This window comes from Prionailurus bengalensis, chromosome B2 (genome assembly GCF_016509475.1).
Source record: "Prionailurus bengalensis isolate Pbe53 chromosome B2, Fcat_Pben_1.1_paternal_pri, whole genome shotgun sequence".
Classification (NCBI taxonomy): Eukaryota; Metazoa; Chordata; class Mammalia; order Carnivora; family Felidae; genus Prionailurus; species Prionailurus bengalensis.
Window position 1 is genome coordinate 15287060 of NC_057349.1, and position 13183 is coordinate 15300242.

At 40.4% G+C, this 13183-nt stretch overlaps 1 protein-coding gene across 1 annotated transcript in view; it reads left to right on the forward strand.

Annotated features, from left to right (window-relative positions):
- The window catches only part of RANBP9 (RAN binding protein 9), a 90992-nt gene that overhangs the window by 62570 nt on the left and 15239 nt on the right, over positions 1-13183 (forward strand). The window contains exons 6-10 of the mRNA XM_043590795.1: positions 3747-3931; positions 6587-6699; positions 8055-8163; positions 10657-10847; positions 12001-12145. Coding sequence (XP_043446730.1) covers positions 3747-3931; positions 6587-6699; positions 8055-8163; positions 10657-10847; positions 12001-12145 — 743 coding nt within the window. The remainder of the gene's footprint in view (positions 1-3746; positions 3932-6586; positions 6700-8054; positions 8164-10656; positions 10848-12000; positions 12146-13183) is intronic.

The window sequence follows — 13183 nt, forward strand, 5'->3', positions numbered from 1 at the left end:
TTTTGTCTGATTCTACATAAGAAGGGGTGTTCTTTTTTTTTTAATTTATTAAGTTTCCTCGAAAACATTGTTTTACATAAATCCACAACCTAGATTCATGCCGTATCACGGAAGAACCTTGAAAGCATTTTGCTAAATGAGCGAAGACGGTCACAAAAGACCACATAACGTATGAATCCTGTTTGTGTGAAACGTCCAGAATGGGCAGCTGCATAGGGTCAGAAAGTAGATGAGTGGCGGTCAGGGGTTACAGGATGGGGAGCAGGAGGTGACTGCTAGTGATAAAAATGTCATAAAATTAAATAGTGGTGATGGTTGCACAGCTCAGTGACCATACTGAAAACTGTTGTGTTGCTATATTCTGTTTTTAGAAACCTGTAGTCCAGCAAGTTAGTCTATTAGATTTTTTTTTTTTTATAATGTATAGTTTAGCCACTTAAGCCATTCCTTTCTCCTCAGTTCTTCAGGTTTGAAGTTGAGTAAGTGGTATAAAAAATACTGTTACTTTTCATTGAATCCAACTGACTTTACCACTTCTAGTTTTTCATCACGTCCTGATTACAGAAGTAATACACAGTGTTAAGTATTTGAATAATAAATGTTTGTAAATACAGAAAGGTACAAAAGAGAAGTTTCTCGAAATTCCAGCCTGTTTAGACATGATGGCTGCATTGAATATATATCCTTCCAGGTCTGTTTCTGAATTTAGGTTAGCCAGTATGTCCATTATTTAAATGTTTACAGCAGAGGTGAGGTCATAGTTTATGTACTAGTCTCTAGCTTGCTTTTCTGCATTTAGGAATATAACATCTTTCTGTGTCAGCATACAAACTTTTTACTCTTGTTTTTTGCTTGCTTTTGATATCTTATTGTATGGTGCGCTACCACAATTTCTGAGATGCACATTTTTTCATATTTTGACACTTATTTTTTTAAGTTTGTTTCTTTTTGAGAGGGAGAATGAGTGGGGGAGGGGCAGAGAGAGAGGAAGAGAGAGAGAATCCCAAGTAGGCCCCGCACGTCAACGCAGAGCCCAGTGCGGGGCTCGAGCTCACGAACCTGTGAGATCATGACCTGAGCCGAAGTCAGATGCTTAACCGACTGAGCCACCCAGGCACCCTTCTGTTTTGACTTTTATAAAATGGGGGTGCATCTTAGAATCTGTGGCCTGCCACATTTAATTGGAAGTATTTTTTCTTAGACGTAAAATGATGGTATGTCTTACAATTATTGGAGTCTGAGTTTTGATGAACTTGGTATGTAATACCACTTGTGAATGGACATTCTTTTTTAATATTTTTCCATTAAAATAATGCTTCAGGGCGTTATGTTTGTTTCTCTGTAGGATTTATTTATTTATTTTTTTTTTAATTTTTTTTTCAACGTTTTTATTTTATTTTTGGGACAGAGAGAGACAGAGCATGAACGGGGGAGGGGCAGAGAGAGGGAGACACAGAATCGGAAACAGGCTCCAGGCTCCGAGCCATCAGCCCAGAGCCTGACGCGGGGCTCGAACTCACGGACCGTGAGATCGTGACCTGGCTGAAGTCGGACGCTTAACCGACTGCGCCACCCAGGCGCCCCTCTCTGTAGGATTTAATTCTTACAAGTGAAATTGCTCTGTCAGTTTTAATAGATTTTGCCAAATTTCTTTCTTAAAAGATGATACCCTTTTACATTGCTGTGCACAGTGGATGACCTTCATCAACATTGGGTATTCTTAGCTTTTAAAATCTTAATCTAATGTGCAAAAAATTCTTCTTGTTTTAATTTGTATCTTAGGAAGGCCAGTGAGGTTAAGTGTCTCTTCATATTTTCATTGTTATTTTACATTTCTTCTGCAAATTGCGCGTATAGCTGTCACCACTTTAAAAACAATTGAGTTGGCCTTTTAATCTTTGTCCTGTATCTTGAGAATATCGTTTACATTGGGAATGTTGATTCTTACATGTGTAGCAGATTTTTTTCCCCATAAAGTCTATTGTCTTGACGTTTATGGCATGCTTTGTCATAGGGAAGTCTTAATCTGTGTTATGGCGCAGTTTTATCAGAGTATTTCTGAATGTTGATTTTCTTTTCTAGTGTTGATGTGATTATTTTCCCGAGTTCGCCAGGAAAATTTAGATTAGCACACCCTTTTTAAAGCGTCTCTGGGCAGTGCTGAATGTCAGAATCACATTCTGCTTGACAAATGGGATTGCCTTTCACTCTGTTGTTGCCTGTATGAACAGTCTTTGGCTTTATATACTTTTGTTTTAAGGCATGTCAAAGTTTGGTTCTGGAGTTCAGTGGAAAGAATCGTGGGCCAAAAGTGGAGAGGCTTGCGTCCCTTCTTTTCTGCGTCTCATTCAGAGATGTGTGCTGCCACTCCCTGGGTCTCAGTTTTCCGGGGGGTGAAATGAGAGGGCTGGAACAAGTGTCTCCCTTATCTCTGGCTTAAAATTGTAAACACTTGCCAGTTTGGTTGATCTGGAATCTGGGCATTTGCGTACATCGCATCACCATTTATTTCCTGAATCCAGTGCAATTCCGTTCCTCAGTATTTTGACACAGTATTCCCTTTGTTTCTGATTTTGGTTGCTTGACCATCGATGAGTTGTTGTTAAATACATCCTCTCAGCTTTTTGCTGTGAAATATATCTAAGCATCTCATATTCACATCCAATTATCCGCTCTTAATCTTTACCCAATTTTGTAGTGAAAATATTTGTGATAACCATTAAAGCAAAGAAATGAGGCATAAATACAGAGAATAAGGATGAAGTAAGCCTTGGAGTTAAAACTAAAGTAAAACTAAACGTGGATTTGTTGTCAGATTAATCTGTGTTCCAGTCCCTCCTGTGTCGTGATGCATACCATGAGCAAGTTAATTTACCCCAAACCTCACTTTCTTTATCTTTGTAATGCAAATAATAATTATTTCACAGGATTGTTATTGCGCTTAAACCCTGCTATTTAGTAGACATTCAGTAATTCATCCGCCCTTTAGGTATAACAACTAGTGATAGACCCAAAAGGATTCCTGTATTTTTTGCATACTCGAAGCTATTACACTTGATTGTTTAGCTTCAGAATCTTGGAATAGATCTAAATGCATTTCTCTGTGAATTTGATTATTGAAATCCCTTTCCGCTCCCGAAACGTGTGCATTTGAGTCTTTTATTTTTATACACAGAGCCCCACTCTTAATGGCACTGTGTGTTTTGCTTATAATTAAGTTCTTACCACCGTCCCTTTATAATGGCATGCCAAATGCACAGAGAAATGAAATCAGTAAACTTAAAGTGGCGCCTGCCCAGATAGAGTTGTACAGTAACTAGTCTTCTCATGAAGTCTCTAGAAAATGCATCAGACATATCATATATGAAAGCATAAATCCGAATTAATGTGTTTACACTTGAATTAACGTGTAACTAGTATGTGACATGTTCTTAAGAGCAAGACTTATGTTTTTGCTTATTAGAAGTATAATGCCACACGGTCTCTGAATAAAACAGGTGGTTTAGGTGGCTTTAGACTTTTTCTTGATGATTAGATTATAGGAAGTGCTACTTTTTGTCGAGCATATGGTCTCACCTAGATTATTTGCTTACTTTTATTTGTCTTTAGCTAATTTTCTTTCTCTGCTGGTTTTGATTGAGATTTTAAACTATTCAAGAAGTAAAATTCTGAAAGGTAGCATTTGAAAGAATGACTGAGTCTTTAAAACAGTTAGATAGATGCTAGTGAAATGTGTTGTCTTACAGCCAAATTTATATCCCACCGTGGGGCTCCAGACACCAGGAGAAGTCGTGGATGCCAATTTCGGGCAGCATCCTTTCGTGTTTGATATAGAAGACTATATGCGAGAGTGGAGAACCAAAATCCAGGCACAGATAGACCGGTTTCCTATTGGAGATCGGGAAGGCGAATGGCAGACCATGATACAAAAGTAAGTGAGGAAGTTTGAATGGACGTTATTCAAAAATATATATATATTTTTATGAAACATTCTTCTAGTATGAAAGAATATTTATTGAAGCATTTTAATCTAATTTCTATCCTAATAATTTTAGTGTATCATTGATTACATTTAAGTCTCTATAAAAAGTAATTTACTTTTCTTAAACAATTAAAACTAATTTTTATATATCCTAATAATTCTAATGTAGTGATGATATTTTAATCTCTATAAAAAGTAATTCACTCTGCTTAAGCGATTAAAAATAGTTTCGTATCTGGTCTTACTGATTTGGAGGACAAAATAAAGTGACACTAGATAGCTTGGGTTCATTCATTTGCTATCCTTAGTAATAGGATTTAACGATTTCCATAGGCTACTTGATTCTGTTGTTAATAGTGCCAACGCAAAAGACAAATCCAGGAAGATAATTTAGGTTGTATAATTCATGGTTTTGGACATGAGCTTGGCTGTGTCCAGTTCGCATATTTATGGGGCTAAAAAAAATAATCCAGTTAAAATAATGGTATAGTTAATGTACTGGAATACACATTTGGGATGTACATTTTGTATTTCAAGTTTTGACTAAATTTTTCCAGTGTGTGGGTTACTCTGTCAGAATAATACCAGCTACTTTTGCTTACTAGGATTCCTGTTGTGCTAAATATTTACTATTTTTCGTGGAGATTCAGGGAGGCTATAATTGCCTCTGTTCTAAATAGGAAAATCTGACCAAAAGCATTCTATGGCAGGAATTCTTAAGAATCACTAATTATTTTTACTGTAATTTACTTTTATATGTTCTCATTAGACATTTAAGAGGAAGCAAAAAGAATGAAGATCAAAGAGTTAAGAATATGGAGTGAGGATTCCTAAATGTAGGATTAATACTTAGGATTTAGGATGATACAGAATGGGTAGCAGCAAACAATGGGTGTCAGTAAAAGTACTCTAAACTGAACAACCTTTACCTTAACTCCTTTATGAAAAAATAGAATTTCATTATGGAAGTCAGCAGGAAAATGCAAGTCCTGTGACAGTCAACTTTGTAGACTATACCTTTGCGAAAAGGCTAGAGATGACACCTGGGTGTCAGTAGCACTAAACAGTAGCTCTGAAAGCTTGAAATGGTACAGACTTAAAAACTAAGTACCAGTGAATTTAAATAGTCATTTTCACTGCTGTCATCTCACCCAAGAAAATAGCAAAGGCTTGGAGATACCATCTATCCGACAGTGTGTCTTAAATGTCTGTGTAATTGCTTTGAACAGTTGTAAACTTAAAGATACAATAAAATTTTGTGTGTGTGTTTTTTGGAGGAGATAGTGATTGGAAGACATGATGGTAATTTGGAAAACATGCTTCTTCCTTGGAGCCGTTATCATCTGGTATCACAGAAGCTCTCCACCGGTAGTCTTTGCCGGCACACTTGACCCAGCAGTGAAGTCTGGCTGAACGTCTCGTGGTCACCATGAGTTAGAGCTCAGATAGGTTGCTGTCCCGGGGTCACCTCCCTTTCATGCTTTAAAAATGGGTGCCGCTGAGCATCCTTGCAGGGGAGTGGTAGAGGAAACCTCGTTTATCTTAATTCTGTGGTCAGAGTCCGGGCAGGACCCTCACCGCCACCACGTCCTTTACAAAAGTGACACTCACCATGACCTCCTAGGGGGTCCATTTAAAACAGTTCTTCCCTACCCTTTTAAATTAATTTGACCAATTAGATGAAATAAAATGAAAAATCTTGTTTCTTGGAGATTTGCCCCTCTGCCCCCCAGTCCCTCCTTCCGGAACCACAGCTTCCTTCCCCATTTTGATAGGGCCTCAGTAGTGCCAGGTGGAGGCAGGTTTAGGAGTTGAATACTTGGATATATTGGTTATTTGGGTTAATATTGTTGAGTCGAGTTTTTGTGACCTTTTGTGATTAGATGTAAATGTGTTTTGACCGCTTGATGGCCTTTTAAAAAGTACACTTGTTCTTTGGAAGTAGGGCACTTCCGTGTAAATCACAGCTGAGTCAGTTTTTTGTGTGTACAGTCATACTAATAGATTTAGATTAGAAGGGCAATTTCTCATTGATTAGTAGAATCGCCCTCAGAGACTTTGTTCTGGAAGATTCTCAGGTTCACCTTAGCGTTTCTTGTGTTCACCTCCTGTGACCCCATCTCTTGTAACTGAGGAGCAGAGAAAGGAGTCGAGCTCCACACAACACAAAGAGTTAATCTGTTATTTAAAAATCACTGTATTTTATAAAATGCTGACACTTCACTGGGATAAGCCATGCAGTAAAGATGAAACCGAAATTACGGTTAGTGGGATTGAATATAAGGATGGGAATAGTAGGAAAGGCCCCGGGGATAACGGGGAGCCAAGAATCAAGAGCCGTATAATGTCCTTGCCTCTCTAGTGGTAGTTACTCCTAGGGAGAGCACTCTTCACATGGGATTTGCAGCTGCCTTGTTGGAAATATGACATGAATAGAACAAAATGATTTTTTTTTTTAACTTTAAAGTTGAGGTTCTTAAAGCCTGGTTTCAAGGGAATAGGTTGGTTTTGTAACATCAGAGTAGATCTTGTTTTATATAACTTGTAGTATGAAGCCTGTATTCTCTTGACTAAAAGATGTGTGTTTCTTCTTTTTATTTTAAGAATGGTTTCATCTTATTTAGTCCACCATGGGTACTGTGCCACAGCAGAGGCCTTTGCCAGATCTACAGACCAGACCGTTCTAGAAGAATTAGCTTCCATTAAGAATAGACAAAGTAAGGACCCTGTGGTGCATGGATAACACTTGTTTTCAGATTATAGGTTTGGTTATATCAATTTTTAGAAATTTTATTTTTTAAACTAAGATCTTTTCAAATATATTAACTTAAAATGGATGCCTCTGAAATTTATTTTCACTGACATTTTTGAAGACCACCTTAAAAAAACACTCACGTAAGACTGGGTTAGCGTTCCGGATGTAGAAAGAATTTTGGAGAAAGTTTTATAAGGAATGTTTACCATTTTTTTCTTAAAAAAATGTTTGCATTAGCTTTTAGGAAGTAAACATTAAACAAAAAAAAAAAAAATTTTTTTTTTTTTTTTGTAGTTGGTAAAGTAATCCCATGATTAGAGACTAGCAGAGATAATACGTACAAAGCAATGTAAACCTTTGCATTCAAATCGCTCGCTAACCTTAAGGTAGTGTTGGTCTTCCGTTGTACTGCCCGGGTCCCGGTGCTGTGGCCAGAGCTGTCGGCCCGGGCTACCAGGGGCACGTCAGTGTGTCGCTCCCACAGTTAGCCTCCTAAGTGACAGTGGTGCAGCTAAGTCCACCAGGGAGGGGGTGGCTTGACGAGACCCTAGGCATCGAAACAACGTGATGGGTGAAAGCGATGTTTTTATAGGTCGCTCTGCTATAAGAACACTTACTCCATTGTGTTGTCACCAACTGTAGGCTTGTCTGTCTTTCTCGCTGTGTTTAAGCTCTGGCAAACCGGAGACGATCACTTTTTTTGTGTGCCCATCATGTAATTGAACAGCTTACCTGACAGCGGGGAACACTCAGTGAATGTTGAATTCAGACTTTACTCCAAGGCTACCCATTCTCTCAGTACTGGATTCAAAAGGTTATCATGTTTGATAAGGCATTTTGAATATTACCTCTTTAATGTTTGCTATGGTCTTTAAAAAAAAAAAAAACACAACACTCTACTGAGATATGATTGGCATATTAGATAGAAGCTGACGTATTTAGTGTGTAAGTTGAAGAGTTGGGGCTTATGGATTCCGTGAAGCCAGCACCACACTGTATGCCGTAAACACGTCCCTGCTTTTAATCTTCGTGTTTAAAACTTCAGTAATGCTTCACAGATGTTTTTCTGTATTACTTGTATATTAATTCATGATTTTTAGAAATAGTTTATGAAAGTACTTGTTTTTCTAATTTTTTAATGTGTCTGAAATTGTTCCTTGATTGCCTGATAGAAACTATGATTTAAAACAAAAAAAGAAATGGAAGTTAATCACCGTAATTTAAATACTTTTTTTGACTAACTCTTTTTTTGACGGTCCACTAAGTTTATGTTTCTACTCTTAAAAAATTAATCTTTTGCCTTCTTTTTCTAAATAGGAATTCAGAAATTGGTGTTAGCAGGAAGAATGGGAGAAGCCATTGAAACAACACAACAGTTATACCCAAGTTTACTTGAAAGAAATCCTAATCTCCTTTTCACGTTAAAGTGAGTTTGTTTAACAAAACGTTATTGTGTGTGTGTGTGTGTGTGTGTGTGTGTGTGTGTGTGTTATGTATAATCAGAATTGTTTTCATGTTTTAATAGTTTTTGTTTCACCTCGTGTCAGGTATTTACATATAATTCTGTGATACAGCACGTCTCCATAACAGTTTGTAAAAAACACTTTTGTGGTAGGATTATAAGCAGATGGTATCTCTTGCTATGTTTCTGCTCTTCTGTGGTGCTAGCTATATGTTTAAAAATGTTAAAATTGTAGTTAGAAGGTGGATATCTGTTTTTCTTCCTGCAGAGTACCTTATTGTAAGTCTGTGTCATTTTGAAAGCTGTGGTAAAATATACGTAACATTTGGCATTTTTGCATGTGCACTTCTGTAGTATTTTTGTTTTATTTTGAGAGAGCACGCGCGTGCACCAGTGGGGGTGGGGGGCAGAAGGAGTGGGGGAGAGAGAATCCCAAGCAGGCTCTGCCCTGTCAGTGCAGAGCCCGACGCAGGGCTCGTGTTCACGAACTGTGAGATCATGACCTGAGCCAGAATCGAAAGCCCGACGCTCAACCGTCGGAGCCACCCAGGCAGCCCGTGCACTTGCGTAGTATTAAGCGGAGTCACATTGTTCTGATCGTCACCCGTCATCCACCTCTAGAACTTTTTTCATTATCCCAGTTGGAAACTTGAAGTCCCCATTTCTCCCTTCCCTGCCTCCCAGCAACCACCGTTTTACTTTCTGTTTCTGTGAATTTAAATTCGGCTGCTCTGGGCGCCTCAGATAAAAGAAAGCGTAACAGTGTCTGTTCCTGTAACTGGCTCATTTCTCCCAGCGTATTGTCCTCAAAACCCATCCATGTTGTATCGCATGTGTCAGTTTCCCTCCTTTTGAAGCTGAACAATCGATAGACATTTGGGTCGCTTCCACTTTGGTTCTTGTGAATAACGCTGCTGTGAACAGGGGTGGTGTATGAATATCTGTGCGGGGTCCCTGCTTCCAGCTCTTTGGGGTATATACCCAGAAGTGGGATTGTTGAACCTGTGGTAAATCTGTTTCACTTTTGGAGGAGATTAATCCTTAGAGCTCTGTAGCCCTGCACCATTTTACAGCCTCAACCAGTGGTATGCAAGAGTCCTGGTGTCCCCACATCCTACCGACACTTTGTTTCTGCAGCTTTTGTTTCAATAGCCATCATAATTTGGCGTTTCTTTTTTATTGGTGTTATGAATCTTTGTTATTTTAAAATTCAGGTGTTATGAAGCCTAATACTTCAACTCTCTAAGTACCAGACGCCCTTTGTGTTTGTTTTTCTTTTTTTTTTGAGAGAGAGAGTGAGCCGGTGGCGGGGGCGGGGGGCAGAGGGAGAGAGAGAATTCCAAGCAGGCTCCGTGCCCAGCACAGAGCCCAACCTTTGCAGGCTTCGATCCCATGACCCTGAGATCATGACCTGAGCCAAAATCAGGAGTTGGACATTTAACCGACTGAGCCACCCAGGCGCCCCACCAGAAACCCTTCCTTTGTAAGCCAATGTCAGAATGGTTTTGCTTAAGAGTAAAATTTTAAGTGTGGCACATTTTGGTTAAGAGGTTGCAGATGGGAGTTGCAGTGAGGAAGAGCGTGGAGCAAGGCACTTCGTCTACGTGATGTGTACACGAAAGCTGTACACGAAAGCGTATCGTGTTCTTGCACGCCATCGGACTTGCCGCCAAATGCAAATATTATTTGATTAAACTATTTTTAGCTTCAAAAATGAAGTCTTCTGATTTTAAGCTATGGATTCCTTCATTTTCTTAGTGAATCTTTTTTTTTTAAATTTTTTAAATGTCTGTTTAGTTTAGAGAGAGTGCAAGCAGGAGAGGGGCAGAGAGGGAGACACAGAATCCGAAGCAGGCTCCAGGCTCTGAGCTGTCAGCACAGAGCCTGACCCGGGGCTCAAACTCACAAACCATGAGATCATGACCTGAGCTGAAGTCGGACGCTTAACCGACTGAACCACCCAGGCGTCCCTCTTAGTAAATCTTAATTAAAGGAGAGATAGTGTGTTTTGCTTTATACTCTGGTTTTTCCGGAAATTTTTTAAACTATTCTAAGCAGTACAGTGTATGAAACTACATGTAGTGTTTTTAGCACACTATCTAAAGGCCACACTTACTGATAGATACAAGTCCATAAGGTATTTCCTTTCAGAGATCTGTTGTTGCTACTAAATAAACTGCTCTTTGAAAATGACCTAAGTAGGGGCGCCTGGGTGGCTCAGTCAGTTGAGCGTCCGGCTTCGGCTCAGGTCATGAGCTCGTGGTCTGTGAGTTCGAGCCCTGTGTCAGGCTCTGTGCTGACAGCTCGGAGCCTGGAGCCTGCTGCGGATTCTGTGTCTCCCTCTCCCTCTGCCCCTCCCCTGCTTGTGCTCTGTCTCTCTCTGTCTTTCAAAAATGAATAAACATAAAAAAAAAAATTTGAAAATGACCTAAGTAAATTTGTCTCTTATCTTTCTAGAGTGCGTCAGTTTATAGAAATGGTGAATGGTACAGATAGTGAAGTACGATGTCTGGGAGGCCGGAGTCCAAAATCTCAGGACAGTTACCCTGTCAGCCCTCGACCTTTCAGTAGCCCGAGCATGAGCCCCAGTCACGGATCGAGCATCCACAGCTTAGCACCAGGCAAAGGAAGCAGCGCCCATTTTTCTGGTGAGACTCAGTCTTACGACGTTACTTTGAAGCGTTTGCCCTTCTTTGTAGTTTTGAACCAAAATGAAAATTTTTTGAAACGTGGACGTTTCCACATAGCTGTTTTGCACACGCACATACTTGACCTCAGCGCTGCTCTGGAAGGAAAATTGTAAGTGGATCGGACTCGTGTGTTTTTAGTACCAGAAGGTAACTTGAAGCAGAGCTGGTTCTGAGAATGGATTATTAGCAGATCTTCATAAGCAAAAGTCGACATTCGAGCTGTCTCTAGAAAGTAAATCAGTAGATATTTGGTAAAGGTAAAAGGTAACCCGTGTGTTCTAATCCCATATAAACGTGAAGGCGGTGCCGTGGCCGTGGCGGCTTCGGCCACCGACCCCCACGCTAGCTGGTCCGGCTGCTTTCTCTTTCTTTCCCCACCGGGCCTCTGCTCTGCCCGCTTCATTTTCTCATGTCCCTCTCTGGGCTCACCGGTCATAGTCTCTCAGACTTTTGGTGTTCTAGGAACTAAAATTCTCTCCTTTCCTGCCTTTGAGGACATCACTTCTACAGGTTTATTTCCAGCCTTCCTTAGTCTTCCTCTGCTGGTCTCTCTCATTCTGTTCTTCCCAACGTGTTCTCTTTCCTCTGTACATTTAACCTTCTAAAGCAAAAGTCACATCCTCTTTCCTTTCATAGAGTAACACCTTTGCTCTTCCTCAGTCGGCATGCACCTTTCTACATTACCACCTCTCGGTTTATTTACATCACCATCCTGTGCAGTGCATGTGATTCTCACGTTTGTCCCCTTCGCCACCTCCCCTCTTGAATTTCATACATTCACTCGGGCCCAGACGACTTCTTGGCCTCAGTGTATTCGTGCATTAAATGGGAGCGATGAGAACACAGGCCTCATGGGGGAGCTTGGGGGATTAAATAAGATCCATAATTAAGCCTTCAGTAAATGTTACAGGAGATGATAATTACAGCCCACAGTTAATATCCGTCTGTCCTTTCAAAGAAGTTATGTTTCTTGTTTAAGCAATGCATGGATTCTGCCACGTTATAAAAGTTGTAAATGCAAGATCAGAATATGGGCATATAGTCATTACAACTGACCAGTAAGTTGGTGTTTGTTTCTGTTTTCATGCCTCTTTTTCTTGTTTTTCCCCAGGTTTTGAAAGTTGTAGTAATGGTGTGATCTCAAATAAAGCACATCAATCCTATTGCCATAGTAAACACCAGTCATCCAACTTGAATGTACCAGAACTGAACAGTATAAACATGTCACGATCACAGCAAGTTAATAACTTCACCAGGTGTGTGGTCTCCCTAGCTTTTACATTACTATAAGCAGCCTAATTATTAGCGTCGTCATTTTTAATCATTTGGAGAACTTGAATTAGATCGTCCATAGGGGGTGTGGGCGCTCCCAGGTCCTCAGAGAACAAAAGGGTGAGGAGTGAGTCCCAAACTCTCCGGGATCCCGGGGGCCGGCAGCCTCTTTTCCTCTGCTCCTTCGTCGTGCTCCGCATCACCTTTTCCCTCTGCCGGGCTGTAAGCATACACACCGGACTCCTTGCCTCTGGGCTTCCTGTGGGCAGCGGCCTGTACACATGGTCACGTAATGCTGTGCCTGTATTTCCAGGTTAAGTCCCAGTCGTTCATTTACTCTCTAGAAGTAACGTAGGGTACGTTTACAACCGTCTTTTTCTCTCTGTGTGGGTTTTTTTGTGTAGATGTGCATCAGGTTTTCTGAATTCCAGGTAACTAACTTGACAAAGAATCTTTTTTGAAAGCCTGACTTTAGGGGGCGGGGCTTGCTTGTAGCAGCAGAGGGACCTTCGGCCATTTAGTAAGCGTACCATGAGCCCAGTGCGAGGACCCGTCGGATGTCAGACATTCTGCCGGGCCTGGTCTCCGGCTTCAGAGAGCTGGGAGAGAAGAGATGTGTGTGTCACCGTCCTGTCACATATATTCGGGTTGAGTATTCACGAACCTCGAGGTTCATGAAATGTAATCGTTTGAATACGAGTTCTTACGAAATCAGCCCGCCCAGATCATCCAGCATCTGAATTCACTTTGGTTCAGGACTAGTGGCATGATAAAAAAATAATACACGTGAAAAATGATGTGTAGATTTCATCAACTTGAGGTTGGTTTGGTCTTACAACATGAATTGTTTGGTCACATCCCATCTGGGGGGGAATAATGTTCATCAGTGCAAAACTTTCTCACCAAAGGAGAAAGGATGGGATCTGACTTTTGACATGGGAAATAGGATTCTGGAGAAAGGCGTATGTGTGAGAATCGGTACTGCAAATCAGGGGAGTAATGAGAGTATCAAGATGATCTGT